Raw genomic sequence first — 21,046 nt, 5'->3', positions numbered from 1 at the left:
AAGTGTGGCAGAAAACGCTACACAACGAGAAGAGGTGACCGGACCCTGAGGAAGATTGTGGAGAAGGGCCGATTCCAGACCTTGGGGGAAGCAGTGGACTGAGTCTGGAGTAGAAACATCCAGAGCCACTGTGCACAGGCGTGTGCAGGAAATGGGCTACAGGTGCCGCATTCCCCAGGTCAAAGGTCAAGCCACTTTTGAACCAGAAACAGCGGCAGAAGCGCCTGACCTGGGCTACAGAGAAGCAGCACTTTGGACCACTGTTGTTCAGTGGTCCAAAGTACTTTTTTCGGATGAAAGCAAACTTTGCATGTCATTCGGAAATCAAAGTGCCAGACTCTGGAGGAAGACTGGGGAGAAGGAAATGCCAAAATGCCAGAAGTCCAGTGTCAAGTACCCACAGTCAGTGATGGTCTGGGTGCCATGTCAGCTGCTGGTGTTGGTCCACTGGGTTTTATCAAGGGCAGGATCAATGCAGCAGCTATCAGAAGATTTTGGAGCACTTCATGCTTCCATCTGCTGAAAAGTTTTATGGAGATGAAAATTTAATTTGGTCTGGAATCGGCCCTTCTCCACAATCTTCCTCAGGGTCCGGTCACCTCTTCTCGTTGTGCAGCGTTTTCTGCCACACTTTTTCCTTCCTACTGACTTCCCACTGAGGTGCCTTGATATAACACTCTGCAAACAGCCGATTCGTTCAGAAATTTCTTTCCGTTTCTCACCCTCTTGCTTGAGGATGTCAGTGATGGCCTTCTGGACAGCAGTCAGGTCAGCAATCTGATCCATGATTGTGGTTTTGAGTAATGAACCCGGCTGGGAGTTTTTAAAGGCCTCAGGAATCTTTTTCAGGTGTTTAGAGTTACTTTGTTGATTCAGATGATTATTTTTATTGCTCGTTCAGAGAACCTTTTCATAATATTCTAATTTTTTGAGACAGGGATTTTGGGTTTTCATGAGCTGTTTGCCAAAATCATCAAAATTAAAACAATAAAAGACCTGAAATATTTCAGTTGGTGTGCAATGAATCTAAAATATATGACAATTTAATTTTTATCATGACATTATGGAAAATAATGAACTTTATCACAATATTCTAATTTTATGACCAGCACCTGTATTTTATTGATCCCAGAGGGGAAAATGCTAATTTGTTGACAAGCTACTCCAAAGTGTTAAATATTAGTAAATACACATATTACCAACATAGCCAAGGGATATAAAATTGATAAAAAATAGATGTATAAATTATATCACATATGTGTGATATTTTAATTTAAATATGACCAGAATCTTTTAATAGATAAAATTACAATATGTTTTAAAATTATAGCATGTTTTATCCTATAAATAAATCTATAAATGAGTGTAGACTACATTTAGAGTTAAATACATTAAGAGCTGTAGTGAAGTCTGATGACTTCAGGCAGGAATGATTTTGCTGAGCTGAGTTTTGGTGTCGTCAGCCTCAGGCTGAAAGTTCTTCATCCGTCCATCATGTCATGGAGTGGATGTCTGAATGATATTAATAAAATTAATAATATCTCCCCTCTTAGTAGCTGAAGACGCTGTCATCTAGCTGCTGCACCTGGATGGTGGAGGGAGTACTGTCAGTAGACCATAAATGTGGAAGTGGATGAGTATTATTAGTGCAAAAACTTCACTTAAAGGGACAGTTTTTTTCCAGTGGCATGATGCTATTTTATAACACAATCAAATAACTGTTAACTTCAGTTATAAAATTGCTGTATATATCAAATAGAACTTAAAAGAAATTTGACTTGCAGTTTATCACCTTAAAATTGGATATCTGCTTCTAAAAACTTCTGCTCTTTGTGACACTCACGGCTCCTCTATAAACCCTTTAGCAAAGTTTTTACCAGCGTTTCACAGACAAGTAGCTCCTATAACAATAATGAGCTCATCAGGTGCGCCATTCCACCAGGTGTTTGCTATTTGCTGCTGGCTAGTCTGAAGGAGCTGAATGGGGCAGTGGTAGGGGGAGGTCTGCTCTGAGAGGGGGGAAGCTTGGAAAATGAAACTCCAAGGAGTTTTGTCATCGAAGGTGCTGCTTGGTTGGCCCCGGCGTTCTGCACAGCTGAATGGTTGCTATGGGAGATGAAAGGATTTCTCAAACATGCATGTAATACTTGAGTCAACACTCCAGGTATGTTTTTGATGACGGAATAATATAACATAATGCAAACCTAAAAAGAAAGTCAATTTCACATAAAACTGCCCCATTATTAAACAAATAAAGGACATTAAAACTCAGCAACAATTCAAGAGGAATGTCAAAATATGCACAATATTCAGTAATAATGAACTTTTTAGATAATACCAACATAGATGGATAAAATCTTGAATCTATCTGCATTCCAGAGTAAGAAAACCAGTGGACTGTGCTGCCACACACTTCCAACTTGTCACATGATCTGTAAGGTCATATAATGTAGCTCTAATATAGAAAATCTGTGTGAAGCCCAACGCTCTGCAGCCTCCACAGAACCACAGTGTTACAGATGACTCCATATGCAGATGGATTCAAGATTTATTTACATCATTCCTACTCATGAAAATTTCTTGACTTTACTCTTTACTCTTGGCTCCCATTGACTTTTGGATCATATTTATGTTACAATGTTATCCAAAGAAGCTTGAAACTTCCCTCATCTTTTTACAGTTTTCTATACCTGTACGAAAGTGCACATTTCCTGATTGTGGTTTACTGCTTGCTAAATGGAACAGGATGTGTGTCTAAGTTCATGTGCAAAAAGTGCCTGCATGCTGAGCAAAATGTGAAGTACGTTTGTCGTGATGCAGGGTGAGAAACAGAAAGCAGCTCTTCTTCAGATGGCCGTCTCAGGCAGAGAGCAGATCCGCGATCCTCCAGTCCAGGACTGGATCGTTCTTGTACTCTGATCTGATTCTCATCTGGGCGGATGCTAAGCTCAGATCAACACCCAGTTGTTCTGCATTCTGGACTCCTTATGTGGCTCAAGAGAGAAGCTTGGACATTTCTGCTTGAATTCATCACATCTCAGAGCTTGACAGCATGGACTCCATCTCTCAGACTTTGCGAGGTAACATCTAGCACTATTCATTGTTGTTCTACAGTAGGACACAAACTGGATGGAAAATACTTTTTTTGTTCTCTCTGTACAATCATGCATGCTTTTACTCCTCAAAATTGACATTACTGGGGACAAAGTAAATGTTAAACAGACGATGATCTCTGGCTTTGCAGTGTACGTCTTTGTAATCATGTCTAAGGTTATTTCAACTACACGCACAAAAAGGCTTCATGTGAGTAAAACAAAGTTTGTGAAGTAGGACAGGTTCTGCTTATCTGGAAAATATGCATACATGATGTACCACTCATTACACGCATATGTGATGCATCAGTTGAACTTCAGAGTTGAGTCAGCCTTTAGTGTTTTGTTAAAGGACGGTTGCTTCTATGTGCCTCCAGCTTTAATTTCACCTCAACACTGACAGCAACTGCCTGAAAAAACAGGACTCAGCATAGCTGGTGGAAAAATGTCAGGACTACTGAGACCAAACAGGTATTTTGATTGTAATTATTATTTCACCAAGACTCACAGACAGATGGATACAAACAGGGAAGAAATGCTGAGGTATCTTTTTTGAAACTTGTTGTGAGGAAGGATCTTATTTGTTGGGTACGATGAAACATCAAAATATGAAACACCTGAAAACACATTCTGCAATTTTTCCATTCTAACAGTTTTTTCAATTTTTCAGAATAAATTTTGGATTATATATGGAAAATGTTAAATAATATTTATGAAATATAAAAGTAATTTTATAGCATGACCTAAATTTTCATACATCACAAATTCTGACATTACAAGATGGGGGCATAAACATATGAGAGCTTGTATCTGCAGGATGTGATTTGACTTATATTTCTTGCCTTACTCTGGTTCATAATGAATTTATTCAGGCTTCATTGTGAACCTGTAGCACACACACTAATGTTAGCATGTTTGCTCTTTGTTTTGATATGACAGGTTGATAACTGTGACGTTCTACTTCAGCTTTGTGCGGACAACACTTGTTCTCCTGCTTCCTAAACTTAGAGCTTTGCTTTGAACATCTGTAAATGTAATAACTGGTGAGCATAGCTCTGATCCCCATGAGAAACAATTCATGTAGAGTTGTTTCTCCATGGGTTGAGCTATTCTCAGAGCAGATCACAACAATACTAGAACCGTTTTGGGAGCAAAAATCTATCTGTTTTTGTCTGGCTTGACCGAAGTTCCTGCAGCAGAAACACACATTGGACATAACAAGCCCAGAAAACTTGCCTGGTTCCTGAAAAAGGTCCTGCAGAGGAAACACACCTAAAATGGAGAACAAGGGTCGGAGCCTTGTGGTGAGCCATTTGAAGGGAACACGGAAAAACTGTCCTGTAAAGTTGAAATTTAGTTTCAAATGTTCTTTTTTTTATTTTTTTTTTTATTTTTTTTTTTTTAGTTATTTTTAATTCATTCATTTATTTTCAATTATTATTTGATCAAGTCATTTGGCTGAATTGTGTTGAAACCAGAGAAAGTCAAATAAGGGCTGTTCTCCTGTTGTTTAGGAATCAGGTTCAGTAATCTGAGGTAAACTGCATTTGGTCAAGAGTCAGTGCAGTACAACATGAGCACAATTATTAAACCAGTGAGTATTTTGATTTTGATCATTTTTGGGCAGATTTTCTAGCTCCAAGCTGGTTACACTTCAATGCTTAATGGATTTAATTATAGAAGGTGATGTATGTATGTGTAATGAAAGAGCTGAGAGGCATGGCCGAGGTTAGGAAGGATGAGACCAGAGACCCACTGGACTGAGCCAAGAGACACCTGCTGACAGATCCTTCAGAGGTTTTCTGGACTGATGAACTGAGTGACTCTGGGTGGACCAGGTGGATGGTCCTGTGGTGGATCAGTAAGAGGCACAGAGCTCCACCTTGAGTCTGATGCCAGCAAGGTGGAGGTGAGTATACTAGTATACTAGTAGGGCTGGTGTTACGAATGATAAGCTGGTTGGACCTTTTAAGGTTGAAGATGGATTTATAATCCACTGAACTCCTTCTGGACTTTAGAAGACAGGAAGATGTCTGCATCTTTCAAAAATTATTTTATGCTCCATCACTTGCATCCAAATACCCCTCTGTGTAGTAAAGGCATTAAAGATGAAAAACCTATGGCATGGCCCTTCAACTCACCTGATCTGAACCCAGCTGGGAGCTTGTATGCGGTTCAGCCATCCAGCTCTCTGACCAGTGTCTGGGAGGCTGTGGATGCTGCTGCACAGAAAGTTGATCATCAACACATCAAGAAACTAATAAACTCCATTAATGAAAGGCTAATAATTGTTAATGAAAAGAAGGGTAGCTCTACTGGTTACTGATTTTATCTTTTTTTTTTTTAATTAAATTTCAGAAATGTTTATTGGAAAGAGATTTTTTCTAGCAGTTTGTTTATAATTCTCCCTTAAACAAATCTAAATAAAATAGTGAGTTGAGAAAATGTGTGTTTTTCAGTTAGTGTGTAATAATGCTGCACAATAATAGTTACTAATAATAGAGACAAGAAGTAAATTATCATAATTTACAAAATCATGCAAAGTTGGCACTTTTAATGGACTTTCAATGCAACTTTTAGAGCAACTTTGCATTGAAATTGTCATTATTTACCAAATGACACTTAATGACAACTGTCATAAACATTCATAAAGACTCCTTTATGTTTATGACAGTGTCATGTCAGTCTTATGCACACCCCTTCAAATAAAATGTTACAGAATAATCAAACCTTAACAGCAACTCAAAATAACCCAGGACATAACAACTGGTTTGTCAGCATCACTTCTGATATTCCAGAGATGTAAAGCAGCCTAAGGCTGTTCCCATGACACCTACAAGACTTCTTCTTCTCTTGTTTCTCCAGTCAAAAGATAAGATGATTGGGATAACTTTAGTAGGATTCATTTTGCTCCAGTCTGTAACATCCCCAATACTAAACCCAGCCGAGGTTTCAATAAAATCTTATACAGTTTGTTGTTTAACAAGTTTTTCTGTGAAGTTGCTTTCCCAAAACTTTCACAGCTGACTTTTACAGTAACATTTCTAAGCATAGACTTTTCTTACAGTACTTGAGATTTTGTTTGAATCCTGTTAAAAGAAGAGTAGGATGAATTATCTTTTAAAGTTATTTGTTCAACATTCGCCAACTCCCATAATGAAGTGTGTAAATGGTAGAAGGAAGATGTGGGTTGACTGAGTGGGCAGAGAACAGTTAGTGTTAACTGTCTCTGCTCTGAGACTGAAACAGAGCCCATGACTGCAGGATCCACACATTTATCTTACCTCTGCTTAGAAAGGAATCTGCCAGCCTGTCTCTAACATGGCATGTTGTATGTGTTTGCAGATCAGGTCTCTGAGCTGCTGAAGCCTCATAGAGCCTGCCTGGTGACACCAGTTCTTCTGCACCAGTCAAACCAGTCATGTGGGAGATCAGGGAGCAAGTTTGTGGTAAGTGGCATATAAACTTCATACTGAGTGTAAAAGGGCTTTTATTTATTATGAACGCATTATAGCGAAGACAGAGAATGTTGCTGAGATTGTTGAGAAAATATTTGAATATTTGTTAAAAAAATAAATAAAAAAGTCATTCCTGGAAAAAGGCTGCATACAGCCAAGGTTTGGTACCATCAGTTCATCTGTGGTTTTCATAAACATTATTTACTTCAGATTAAAAACAAAAGAAAGTGTGTGTTGAAAAGGTATGTAAGTATGAAACCATTAGATTTAAAGCATGAAATCTAATTGATAAACTGGAAACTTAGTTGTTATTGTTAAAAAACTACAACTTCAGGCAAATTACTTTAAAAACCAAAGGATGCTAGTCCCAACCAAACACTGTCTCCTCTGGACAGAAGATGAGTGGAGATGAGAGTGATGATGATGATTATGATGAGGAGGAGGAGGAGGAGGAGGAGGAGAAAGAGAAGGAGGAGAAAGAGGAGGAGGAGGAGAAGGAGGGTTGAGAAGACTGTGGTTTTCATTATCACAGAAAACAACCGACACTCCAAACAGATTACACAGTCTGATAAATTAAAACTTTTACTTAAGTTACCTCATTAAAAACACTGACAACTGAAAGCATCCATCCATCCATCCATCCATCCATCCATCCATCCATCCATCCATCCATCCATCCATCCATCCATCCATCCATCCATCCATCCATCCATCCATCCATCCATCCATCCATCCATCCATCCATCCATCCATCCATCCATCCATCTGTCTTCCTCCTCTTATCCAGGGTCGGAGGTCACAGGGGTAGCAGTCTAAGTAAGGAGGTCTAGACTTCCTTCTCCTCATGTCAAAAATAAAACCGCAGATGTCACACTCACTGTTGAACCTTCGGAAATTAATGTTGTAGGAGAAACCTGTGAAGATACACCTTTAAATCACAACGGAAAAACTTACATCATAGTTATAGCTTTAACAATATAGACACGACTACATTGGTAGTTGACAGAGACATCGGGCAAATCTAAACTCACCAGAAAACATTGCTTTGCTGCTTAACTGATGTTGGAAAATGAACTAAGTTAATGATCAATTAGCCTCACTATTCAGTATATGCATGCACAGACAGCATCTTGGTTTTACACATACTGTTAGAAAAGGGTTCAAAATAAATGATCAAACACACATTAATAAATATTTGCTTAGCGTAGCTAAAAATCAGAAAACTGAAGTGATTTGCTAATGGTTATGGTGCTATTAGCAATATGAGCCAATGGCATATTTCTCCCTATGTTATGTATTCTCACACACTAAACACATAGTAGCTTGCTACACTTAAAATTTTCAGCTTGTTAAACAAAGCTGGAATACTTTGAAACATTGTCCTGTCAAATAATCTCAGTTTCCTTGGGCTTCAGGTCACAAACTGAAGCCCAACTGAAAATCCAGATGGAGAATCCAGATTATCTGTCTGCATTTTCTCATGCAGGTGTAAGGAGTCCAGAAGTTACGGAAAAATATTCTACGTTACAGAGGAGGAAATCAGTATCAAGCCATCACACACAATGTTTAATGTCTACATAAAGTTCTTTTCCTGAAATGATGTCAGTTTTACAGCAGTTGTAGCTGACCAAGCAACTTCCAACAAACAACAAAGTTCCTCCTTAGTTCCGTCAATCCACAGAATATTTTCTCAAACATCTTGGGGCTCATCAGAATGTTTTTGAGGAAATAAGAGAATCCTGTTTAGAAACTGTGCCATAATGGCCATATTTGCCCAGTTGCATGTTGAATCATAAACCTTTTTGTTTTTCAAAGATATGAGGTCAAGTAGTGAATAAATTTCTAGGCAACAAAACATTTTATCAAGAACATGTTGGTGTTTTTAATAAAACATTAAGGAAACAAATTAGAAATAAAGGGAACTGCAGTGGAGCTGTGCATGAAGAACAGAAACATAAGAATATAATGAAGGGATGAAGAGTTTCTCCATGGTTTGTTATATATTTTATAATCCATATCAATGTAGTAACTCATAACAGGGCCCACTAGCAGGGAGGAGAGGAAGCCGGAGCTCAACTATATGAAATACCAACCTGTTTGTAAATTGTTAAAGATCCCTCAAACATGTTAAAAAATAAACTATAGAAAACTTTTATGTCAAGCAGGACTAATATGCACAGCACCAACACGCTCCCAGTAAATTAAAAGACTTTAGCAGCTGATGAGTTAGATGAGTAAGACTGTGATGAAGACTTTGAGGAGAAGAGCATGATTGACTGTACCAGACGCAGCAGATGCATTAACCAGGAGGGGGACACACAGGAAGCTGTCAGTGTCTCACCTGTTCTGTCTCTATAATGACGGCAAAACGGAAACCTAACTGCAGTTTTCTAAAACCTCCTTCTGTTGGAGGCGGCCCTAAAGGCTGGCTGCTTTTCCCAGAGTTCCAGATATGAGTGGGACATTGGAGACCAGCTTGAAGTGTGGTCAGATATCTGGGTCATGAGTTGGTTTTTGAGCAGATGTCTTATTATTCCACATTTTGTGACAATAATTAGAACATAAACAGAAACATGGCCAGCATGGAGAGAATGACTCACCAGATAGATCAGGGGCCTTAATGCAGAGATGTGTGTACTTTGTTGGAGTAGTTGAAAATGGATGGGAAGCAGAGGTTGACACTTTCCTGCTTTTTCCTTCTAGCTTAAGTTTTCTTAATGTTCCACATAAAAATGTGCAATAGGAACATAAAATATTATTTATTTTTCCAAAGTTTTCTAAATTATTTCACCTTTATTTCTAATCTTTAGTTCTATACTAACAAAAAATGACTAATCAGCATGACTAATCTCGGCGTTTCCATAAACAGGAGTGCATTCACACAGCAGAGCATCAGAACAAGCCTCCATATATCATTTTATCTTAAGCTAGGCCAGTGGTTCCCAAACCTTTTCTCCTGGGGCCCCCCAGTGGTTTCCAAACTATTTCTGGGCCCCCCCTATGGCTTACAAATGTCTGGTTGAACGACGTGTGTGAGCGAAGGAGGGTTGGGGAGGCGGGTGGATTCTTAGAGACTCCATGTTATACTCAGCCCCGGCTCCAGACGAACAAGGGGGGGGGGGGAATCAACTTTTTTGGGGGCAAAATAAATCGTAGCTGAACACAGACAACACCAGCAGCCTACAAGCTACTTGTTAACAAGCTTAAGGTGACCGCTGTATTGATATTAGCTAGTCATCTTTTAGCTGACATTACCTGCATCCAACAGCTTTACTCAACAGTCTGTTAGTTTGGGGGAAAAACTGTGAAAAGTTCTTTGCGTTTTGCTGGTTTGCTGCCGTGATTCTAACACACCTGTAGCTCCGCCCAGCAGCAGCAGGTCTCCTTCACAGGTGGAAACCCAGCGCGAGCGTCGTAGCACTCATGTTGCGTTTAAAGGCGGCTCGGAAAAACAGGTTACGACACGTTAACAACGGATTAAACAGTTTTAACTGCTGATAAAAGTGACAGAGGACACAGATATGGGAAGTGAGGAAGAGAGTTGGACATTCTAAGATAAAAAAAAACCCAGCGCATACAGCGTTCATGTTTTTTTTTTGTTTTTTTTTTTTGGGAGGGGGGGAGGGGGGCACTGGGGGTTCATCCAGACGGCTTCCCGCGGACCCCTGCGCGCATCACAGTTTGGGAATCTCAGCACTATGCTAACTTTAGTTGCCATCAATAACAGTCTGTGCTTGTCAAAGACAGGACTGCCACTGTTTGTCAACCTACGATTAGGGATATCACCAAAGTCAACTAACTTAATGTTATTTTTGACTTTTTAGTGGGGCCATAAGGTAATTAATTGGATATTTTTCATGCAAAATCCCAAGCTGGAACCTTTGTTTTGTGTTTCTGGTAATCCTGTAAATCTGACACAAAAGAGACGCTTGCAATGTTCTATCAGACAGAATGTTTTTTGTATGCATTATGTATTTCATATATTTGGTGTAATTAGTAATTCTGTGAGGTGGGAAAGAGGGGTAAAGCACAACCGGCTGTCACAGGTTCGAGTCCTGGCCTGATGATTTTTGCCACGTCTTCTCTCTGTTTCTTTACCCACTTTTCTGTCTGACCTCTTACAGATAAAGAGCCAACAAAACATGAAATAAAACATTTAATTTAATTTAATAATTTTAGTAGAAAAATTGAAGTGGGAGGAAGAGCGAGAGGATGGTCTTCTCGTTCTTCAACAAAATGTGTTTGTTTAATTTATGTGAACTTGAAAAATTATTAAGTATAAGTAGTATGTTGTAAGTATTTAGTAATTTCAAGTGGGGTTAAATTTTTATCAAGCAGTCTACATACACTAAAAAAATTAAGTAAATGCATGACAAATAAGTTACATTAACTTATTTTTTTTTGTGTGTTACTGGATTTAATACTGTTTCCTAAAATAAATGAAGTTTTCTTTCTTAATCTTAAGCTAACTTTGCTTAATGTTTTTGAGTTTGTAAAATTTTTTTACATAAGGTGAACTAATTAGTGCAGCTCATTTTTCATATGTTTCTGCCATTTTAAATTGGCACTTAGAGAAGTATTCATTCTGTGCTGGCACCCAGGACAGCACTGACACTTCTCAACATCTTGATCTTGTCCAGTTGAGTTCAGGTCCTGTCAGAAATCAGGCCAGGCTTCAGCCACTATGTGATTCTAGAATCTAGCTCATTCCTTTGTGTTTAATCTAGACTTAGTTAGACTTCATCAAATCTGTTTTTCATGTTTCTGTCTCAGGTGCTGAGTCTGTGGAGAGGCTATGTGGTCACGAACAAGCAGCCACTCAAGGTGAAGCAAAGCTCACAAAAATCTGTTTCAACAATGTAGACTAAGAAAGAGAAATGAAGAAGGAATGTATTCTCTTCCTTGACTTGATTTTTAGTGTGATGACTTATTCTTTGCATCTTAGGGTATGTAGTTACTAGTTTACAAACGTAATGTTATCCAACATGATTGGATTGGGTGAAAGCTAAAAAGCTGCAGAGTGAATGTGGTTCAATTGTGTAACAATGTCAGATTTGTAGCCTCAAATCCAGCTTCCTTGTTCCATATGGGTGATGGTGGTGACGGTGGTAGGGGTTTGCCCTGCAGTCGGTGGCCTTCTGGTTCGATTCCTGGTCCACCTGACCTCGTCATTTGTGTTCCTGGGCAAGACACTTCACTTCACACACCTTGTTGGTCAGAAGGGCTGATGGTGCAAAATTTGCAGCTTTGCTTCTGTCTATCTTTTCTTTTGAGATTTAAATTTACTTTATAAATAGATTATTATTATTATTATTATTATTATTATTATTATTATTATTATTATTATTATTATTATTATTATTATTATTATTATTATTATTATTATATGTTGACACAATCCTGGACCAGGCTCTTTATCTCATGTTGGCTGTTGATTTGTGAGTTAGTTTATGAATAAGTGTGACTGAGTGAAAGTGCTTTGAGTGGTCAGCATGACTAATCAACAGCTATATCAATTCAGCCCATTTTCTTTATGCATGTAATTTTATCTATAAACTGCAGTTTTTCAAAATATTACAAATTTTCCTTTCAGTTTGAGTTTGATTTTTAATAATATGACCCCAAATTCTTATCTAAAGACACTTTAAACACTGGTCCAATTCATGTGCAGCTCAGTTTTCTCATTACAGTTTGCAGTGCCAATGATTGAACTGTTGTTGTGCCCAGGTGGAGAGCACGTTTAGCTACCTGGAGATTTCGTCCATCAACATTCACAGTCTCACTCAGGTACACCAGCCTTTTCAGTTTTAACTTTCTTATATTTCAGTTCCTTTATCATTTTTTCTTAGATTTAAATGTTGTTTTTTTGTTTTGTTTTTTTTCAATAAATGGAAATGTAAAATAAAATGCACAATACCTATGCCAAGAATACACTGTTAACATAATTCAAGTTGAATGTTAGTTGCATTTTTCTTGTACACCTGTACAAATTATTTCTATTCACTTGGCTTTTTTGATCTCTGGGAATCTAATAATTCAGTGATGTGTTTTTTAAAGTTTTTCAATAGTAGAGGCATAAACAACAATAATAATTACAACAGCAACAAAAATGACATCAATCATAGTAATATTAATAATAAAATAATACTCAGTGCATGTAGCCTATCTTATTTGATGGTTTTAAAGCTGCAGTGCACCTGTTCATTTAATTAATACAAAAGCAGAAGACAGGGATTAATAATAATGATCTGTGCTTCCTAACTGACCTGAGCAAGATCCTCATTGCAAGAGTGTTAAAGATGTAATAATTCATTGTTAACTTGTACAGACATTCATCACTCATGACATACATGGTTTACAGATTGAGTTGGAGACAGACAGGCAGAGCTTGTCTTTCAGTGTCTTGCATGATGAAGATCTTGTTGCCATGATCAGCCACATGACCGCGTCACTAAAGAGGATCTTCCCAGATTCTTCTCCAGGGTGAGTCCACTTCTACAACATGTGTATCATAAAAGTAGAACATGCTGATAACCAGACTAATACACTGTGAGCACAATTATCAGGCGAGTGAGTGTTTTGACCATATCATTTCTAGGCACAAATTTTTTAACTCAAAGTTGGATAAACTTAAATGCTTAATGTATTTAAGCATAGCAAGTGATGTATGTGTAATCTTAAACATTAAAAAACATGTATTTGAACAACCAAAAAGTTTTGTATATCAGAGTGTGAGGTAGATTTATGGAATGGATTAAATGAAGAGCTCAAACAAAGTAAAACTATAAACCTGCTGACATTATGACTACTTAAAAATGATGCTTGTTGATTATTTAGAGCCAGGCCAAAAACTACAATGAAAATGGCTTTTTGCTTCAAGGTAAACTTCTCAAGCTAATGAAGCTTCATAATATGTACTTGACCACTCATAAAACAATCTTATATCAGGTTCAGGTTGTGCTTAGCATTAGCATATATGCAAAAACATCACCTGCCTTATGTGGCATTTAGTTTGTCCTTGATGTAACCTCAGAGTCACTACACTGAGAATCTGCAGCCTACTTGTTCTTGATACATCGCTTGTTTGTGGCTTATTTCTGATTCTGTCAACTTCAGAAAGCTGTTGAAGACAGTTCCCCAGGACCTCCAGGAAAGGCTGCTCACTCTGACTGCTGTCATAGAGGAGCAGCTGAACAGCCAACCAGGCCCCTGTGGTAGGTTTCTGTCATTATTCCATTATGTGACCGGTTCAAAAGACATTGGACTCGTTTCACTCCGACAACACTGAGGATTGTTGTATTCCTTGTTCCTTATCATCATTTCTCTATATTTTGTGATGTGAACATTTTTCAAGGTGATTGGTTTGGTTTCATTTATAAATAGTACGTTACATACAGTATAAGATCTTTGGTATATGAGCACCAGTTATGGATAGTGTGTTTTAATGTTTTTCAGGAGGATTCTCTGATACCTATGCTGCTCTTTGTGATTGGAATGAAATGCCATTCAGAGAAGAAATTCAGTGGGTAAGTGATGTAACTTAGTGAAGTAAGTCTGTCTACAGACAGCTGATTTTGTCCTAAACAAAGCCGAGCTTAACATCTAAATGAAGCCCAGTTGTCTGTGCAGGACGTGGACAATATCTACTACATACATAACTGGAGAAGGTTCAACCTGCTGGACTTTAGCCATTTAGAAAGCAAGTAAGAAAGTGGGCAACTTTTTCAAGGCCAGTTTTACTGTATCTTTGTTAAATTTCACTGTTTCTTCTTTCCACAGAGACTTGGCATTGGCAGTAGCAGCTTTGTCTTTCAACCAATGGTTTACTAAGATCTTCTGCAAAGAATTCAAACTGGTACCGTCTGTCATTTGTCTCTTTTTATCTCCATTTTAAAAGACGAGCATGTACAAGAAATCTAGTGGAGTGGTGTTTCACCTTTCATCACCTTTGAGTCGTTGGCAGCCTAATCAGCTGATTTGTGCTGAATTTAGGAGCATTCTCATGAGTTCAACAAATAAATTGCATAGGTCTTCGTGCACATCCCTGTGATCCCCAACATATTTAGGAGAAAGTCTTTACATCCAATAAGCAACTTTAGGCTCTAAGCTCAGGGAGTACTGGGTCAGCACTGAAATATATGATACAAAGATCAAGTCTATGGTTTTGATGTCTGAACACTGTTATTCAGAAACATCTCACGTCATGCTAAGTTTTCTGAAAAGAAATAATAGCTTTAGACTGTCTTTTGGTTAAAGTTTTTTTAATTGTTATCTAGAAGGAACATGATTGGTCATCAGATGCACTTAAATATAAATACAAAATCCTTCAGAGATAAACTCTTGTTACTTACTGTAGTGCACATTCATGCACATGTATTTGTTTCCCAGAATAACTAAGTCAGTTGCTCTCAGTGGTTTTACACCTGATACTAACTACAGGAAATGGGAGGCAAACTTTACTGATGCATTGATATTTTTTCAAAAGTCTTATTTTGATTATTATGATCGAAATAGCAATATAATAGTTAGATCAGGAGTATTGTCCTAAGATGCAACTATCAAGGAAATAATTTTCTACATTGGCAAAAGGTTTGTATTAATGGTTGTTTCAAACTCATTATGTCTATTCCACAGGGTAAACAGAAGGGGGGGAAACTACATTTATGGCACTAAGCATGAGAAAACAATCATTGTCTTCTAAAATACTTTGTTGGAACTTGACAATGAATCCTTCTTTCCCCCAGTCAGCTGACATCCAGCAGCAGCTCACTTTCCTGATGTCCAAATCTTCAAGTCTGGAGGAACTCTTGCTGGAGGACTGTGGATTGAAAGTGTGAGTTTTTTGTATAAATGGGTGCTCTGAAGGAAACATGAATCTGTTGTCTTTCAGCAAATGTTGAAGATGAAATAGAAAACGGCTGCATTAGTTGGTGCCTTAAACTGGTGCATTAGGCCAACACTGACATGACATGATCATAGCCTGTAGTTCTGTAGTGCAGCAGCATTTTGCACAGCTTGCGGCCTCTGAATAAACAATTTATGAAGACCAGCAGTCCCTTGACAGGTTGCAAAACAGATATACTGTTTGATACAATAACAGAACAGGGAATAGTTCGATATGACATCACCCAGACAAACATACAGATGAAGTATTTAATGAACCAAAAGCACCAGCAACCAATATGGTTCACTTCAGGTTCCAGAAATTGTTTCTGGATTTTGCTTTACAAGATAAATTATGAACTTTATTCAATACTTCATCTGCTGTTTTTCAGCTTAAGATGTGTCTCAATTAATGATGGGCCACATGCTGTTTTTACTTTCTACATTATACTTTAAAGGTGGAAAGTAAAAGTACTGCTGCTGGTATTGACAGAACACAAGAAGTGATATATTGACAAGTGACATTTATTCTGCTGCAGAGACTTTGCTGTGAAAATGGCTGCTGCCCTCCAAGAGCACACATCTTCTGCCCTGAAAGCCATCAATCTGTCAGGCAACTCCATTGAAGATAAAGGTGGTCCTTTATCATTTCATTTATTCATCTAAGATATAAAATAGAATTGTTGGTGTGACCTAAATACACAAAATGTAATATTTTGCCCGTCAGATATTATTTTACTTTATATTTACAGTCAATGTTTCTTTGTTTTTCTTTTGCATTAGTTCTGCATTTGAATATGTTCAAATTGATCATTTTCTATATAGGTGTAATCGCCCTCAGTCATGAGATAAAGCATCTAAATGAGGGCCTGAGGTTCCTCTCCCTGAGTCGTGTATCAATGAGCGCCAAAGGTACAAAAATGTATATATTACACTCAGTGAACAGAGAGCAGGAGATCAGAACCAACCATGTATTTTATGGGACATGCACCTAGAAGAGACAAAACATTGCCTCTTGGTGTCTTTGAAAAACAGTGTTTAAATTGATCAAGAGCTATATGAGGGATCCATGACCTGAAATGATTAATACCGTTTAACTTGTGATGCTTTTAAATAATAAACTTGCCGACACTGCAGTATTTCCTGTATTTGTAGGTGTTGGCTGTCTGGGTCAGGTGATGTCCTCCTGTCAGCAGTTTTCTACCTCTCTGACTCATCTTAACCTGTCTTGCAACCCAGGAAGTCTGGTGACTGAGGATGCCACGGTAACCTCTGCTCTTTGTCTGCCTGCCATGCCAAACAATCTTACCTGAGTGTTGACTGTTTCATTACAAAACAATATGCTTGAATATACTTTTAAACTTTGTCCCTTTCCAGGATTTTTCTGTGTCAGTTTTGATTATACAGAACATTTTAAACAATAGCACCAAAAAGTGTTCCTTCTCATATTTTGGGCATGTAGCCCAAGAGAAAAAAATTGTTTTTTGAGAAAATGTTTATGGTTCTATGTAAATATTTTGCAACTGCAGATAAGTAAATGCATACTGAATAGTTTTATTGTGTTTTTTTTTTTTTTTTGCAGTTTCTCTTCAAGTTCTTGTCTGGTACAAACTCCCTGTCACATTTGGACCTCAGTGACACCAACTGCCCTCTGGACACAGTGAGGGGAAATCTTTTCCTTTAATGTTATTTGCTTTAGAAGACACATAGATGTTTGTGCAATCAGCTTGAATCTCCTGAACAGAAAATCCCAAAATCTTTAGGTTTTAAGACAAATGCTGCAATCTTGTTTTATGCTCTTGTGCTCATGGACATCAGTAAACATTTTTTCATTTCCTTTATTTAACCATGTAAACCCCGTTGAGATCTAGATCTCATTTTCAAGAGATACCTGGGCAGAAGTCTGCAATACACAGCAACATGGTCACAAAATAAAATTAATTAATACATATGCACAAGCAGGGGTGCTGCCAGAAATATTGGGCCCCCTGACAAAAAATTTGTTTGGGCCCCCCTGCGCAGCTGCTGTTACAATTTTTTGAGTCTATTTGACCCATAAAAAGCGTCACAATTTAAAGGCCTGCATCTGCCTTGCTTTCTGTGGTTCAATACTGATAATTAGCACAATATTTACTGCTCATGAATTTTACATCCAACAGTCCACATCCAGTATGCAAGTAGGTTGCTTACATTTTTTTCTATTGTGTCTCCCCATGAGCAACAGTCAAAAGCAACATGCAAAATATACATAAAGCAATCCAGACTTCTCAAAAATTCTATGTAGTTGCATTTTATTCAATCTGCAGTACATAACTAATAAAAATATGTTTTCTCCATATTTGTTAAAGCTGTCACGATGTAGCAGTTTGTTATGAGACAGATAATCTGTGAAAACCATCAATCTCCTCCATCTCCTTCCTGAATTACTGGTTAAAGTAATGCACCGTTCTGACCAAAACAACCAATCAGAACTAGTAGGACGCTCTTAGCGCTGTCAATTAGCCTCATTCAGTCACTGCTAAATGTGGTAATGGTGGAGAAACAACTTATTACAAGAAACTGTTTATCTGCCGTCATTGGTAGCTATGCTAACTAAACTGAGCATTCACAGTTTGAATCTGCGCAGCTCTGTGCTATGCTAGGTGCAGCACAGCACAAATCATGGGGAAGGAAGGATGAGCAGCACCACATGAGATTGTGATTGACAGCACTGAAACTCTCCTGCCACTCACTGGTTGTTTCTAGAGAACCCTGGGAGAAAGCAGAGGACATAGATTTTTCACAGATTACCTCTCATACCATACTGTCACAACATAATGACAGTTTTAAAAAATGTGAAAAAATATTTATAAACAAGTTGCAGTTTTAATTTCACTCAGGAGAGGACGGGTCAGGAGGGACGTGGGTAATAACTGCTGCTGACTGACTCACCTGTTAAGTGGTAAAAGGTACAGGGAACAAGTTAAATACATGAATATGTTGGTAATTTTTTTCCTTAATTCATTAAATGCTAGTGAAATGGAGGTAAACAGTAGTCTGTAGCTAAGCTAATTATACTAAATGGTTGATAATGTCACACAGTCTACCCACCTCTCGGAGAAAAACTGGGTTATAAATTGACACTCTTGCCTTTTTCTCTCTCTCCCTCTTTTTTGCTTTTGAAAACCCGATTTTATAACTTTTCTTAGCAGCATAGTAACTGCCACAGTCGCCGCTGTATTCAGCTGCAGCTTCTACTGACTGCAGCTGCAAACAGCATCACTGTTAAGTGCTCCAAGCAGGAACGAACCATTTCATGCAGGGGGGGGAGGGGGTTCAGGATGCGTGTTTTTTGGTCTGGGAGGGGTAACATTAAAATTTTACTGCTGAAAACAATCTTTGAAAATACAATATGATTAATTTTGTATTTTACAGGATCCCAATTTTTTTTTATTTTATTTCTATGAACAAAATACAAATAATTAAATTGTGGAGGGCCCCCTGCTGGTCAGGGCCCCTAGAATTGTCATCACTTTTCCCCCCCTTTACCACGCCCCTGTGCACAAGTGTAAAACAGTAGAAAACTATTTAAAAACAGTGACACTGTTTAGTAGAATCTCATTGCCTGTTTTTAAGAATCGCTCGAAATAAATCCAGTGAAATCAATTCTGACATCTTGATTCCAGGCTGAAGGAGCATCACACTGAACGCTTGCTTCCCTTTTTCAGTTCGGAAACATGGAACATGCAAATGAAAAATGCTGTTAGAATGTAAAGAATGGGAATTAACAGATCTATGTAAAATAGTTTAAGTATGCTGGACCCAAGCCAAGTAGAGTTTTATAAATCAGGATCATCAGGTGATTGTTTCTCCGTACGCTTAAAGGAGGCCATTCAGCTTTTGCATACAACTCACAATGACGTGCGAGATCTCTGCTACCAGTTACAAACCTTAAAGCACAATGATAAACAGTATTTAGTGATTGAAGGCATTTGGTCGAAGCATTCATATATAAACCACCGCCATAATCTAGGAGTGGCAGAAATATTGCAGCTACCAATTTACTTCTAGCTTTAAGAGAAAAACAAGCAACATATTCTGCCATTTTTTAGTTTGTCTTGAAATGTTTCTGCATCCTCTTCTTTCAGTAACAACTGTTCATTCTAATGTGTCGTGCAGCTATTTGTTTCACTGTCTGCTGGATGTTGTTACAAGCTGACTCACCTGAACCTGGCCAGAAACCCCTTCAGCCACAGGTCAGTTCCACTCTCCAGGAACTGCAGGAATCCATCAGTCTTTTACTTTTCTCAGAAGAAAGAACTTTGCGTATGAGCTCCTCTGAACATTACTGAAACACATCATTGCTACACTATATGAACGATGACCACAGAAATCCGAAAAATATACCCAACTGCACCAGCAGTGCAGGAATACAGATAATCTGCAGTTAGGTACCAGGTTCCGTTTCAGACACTTTCCAGCAACAGATCTTAGACCTGATGCTGACTGATCCACTAATAAATATTGTAGGCTTACAAAGAGACATTTTGATAATTTTACTATAGACCAGTGTTTCTCAACCTTTTTTGGGCCAGCGCCCCCCCTAGCCCTGATCCAGTTCCCTCACCGCCCCCCACCAAAGAATTTGCAGGCTACTTTGCACTGACCATTATTTTATCATTAATATTACTATCACTATTGTAGATGTTTTGATTTTTATGCTTGTTTCTGTATTTATCATCAAAAATAATTTCCCAGAGAACAAAAAAGCCATGGGAATAGAAATTATTTTCACAGGTGTCTAGGAAAATGCAATGAACATTCAGTTAAAATCGGTAGGTCTAACAGCAGCCAATCAGAGTGGAAAAATATTCTTATTTTGTGCCATTTTCTAGTTGTTAAATCTTCCACAAAATGATCAGATAAAAGATTAACATGCCAGTTTAAACTTTGAACTATGTGCAAACCGACTGAGCTCTGCAGCATTAAAACATGGATAGAACTGTAACTACATTAATCATAGCTCTTCTTCTCTTCAGTGTTTCTGTCGGTTTCTGGTGGTGCAGCTCTGTGCTGCCTTCAGGAGAATGGGACATCAGAGCATCATCCAGAAAACTTCACCCACATGGGCTTTAGTGTGCAATCCAGAGCTTTCAGTGGAAAAACAAAAGTTCCTTTTAATGCCATACAAATATGAGACAGAAACATTGATTATATCTTTATATAGACCTGTCTATGATTTATAGATTAATAGTTTTACTGGACCAAATCTGGTTCTTAATCAAATCTAATTAAAAACATAAATAAGTGATAAGTTATTTACTGTTATGGTCTGTAAGATATATTTATTCTCAGTATCAGATATGGTGTCAACAAACCCATGACATTTCAACAATATTATTTTACTTTTTATCTGGAAATAGTGTGTTTATTCTTGCCATACAGTCCTCTGTATTAATTATTGATCGAAAGGTCTTGCCATACCAGTTTATTCCTCTGCATTTACTTTAGTTTCTTAGTTTATTCTTGCATTTTGTTATTCATTCATTTCCATTTAGTTTCCTTTGATTAGTATTATCCTCTCTTGGTTTATTGCTATGTCCACTTTAGTTTCTTTCCTGTTGCTAGATTTAT

General features: G+C 37.9%; 1 protein-coding gene across 2 annotated transcripts in view; it reads left to right on the top strand.

Moving 5' to 3' along the window:
* Positions 1-2,811: 2,811 nt before the first annotated feature.
* The window catches only part of carmil2 (capping protein regulator and myosin 1 linker 2), a 61,291-nt gene continuing 43,056 nt past the window's right edge, over positions 2,812-21,046 (top strand). For both annotated transcript variants that reach the window (XM_088006658.1, XM_088006657.1), the window contains exons 1-15: positions 2,812-3,080; positions 6,438-6,541; positions 11,324-11,374; positions 12,278-12,337; positions 12,912-13,033; positions 13,667-13,764; positions 14,006-14,076; positions 14,180-14,253; positions 14,330-14,405; positions 15,295-15,383; positions 15,973-16,067; positions 16,259-16,345; positions 16,589-16,698; positions 17,016-17,093; positions 19,592-19,668. In XM_088006658.1, coding sequence (XP_087862784.1) covers positions 3,053-3,080; positions 6,438-6,541; positions 11,324-11,374; positions 12,278-12,337; positions 12,912-13,033; positions 13,667-13,764; positions 14,006-14,076; positions 14,180-14,253; positions 14,330-14,405; positions 15,295-15,383; positions 15,973-16,067; positions 16,259-16,345; positions 16,589-16,698; positions 17,016-17,093; positions 19,592-19,668 — 1,220 coding nt within the window. In that variant the 5' untranslated portion in view covers positions 2,812-3,052. The remainder of the gene's footprint in view (positions 3,081-6,437; positions 6,542-11,323; positions 11,375-12,277; positions 12,338-12,911; positions 13,034-13,666; positions 13,765-14,005; positions 14,077-14,179; positions 14,254-14,329; positions 14,406-15,294; positions 15,384-15,972; positions 16,068-16,258; positions 16,346-16,588; positions 16,699-17,015; positions 17,094-19,591; positions 19,669-21,046) is intronic.

Source organism: Poecilia mexicana, unplaced genomic scaffold (genome assembly GCF_051168715.1).
Source record: "Poecilia mexicana isolate PSO_F unplaced genomic scaffold, ASM5116871v1 scaffold_6, whole genome shotgun sequence".
Classification (NCBI taxonomy): Eukaryota; Metazoa; Chordata; class Actinopteri; order Cyprinodontiformes; family Poeciliidae; genus Poecilia; species Poecilia mexicana.
This window is presented reverse-complemented; position numbering and strand designations above follow the sequence as displayed.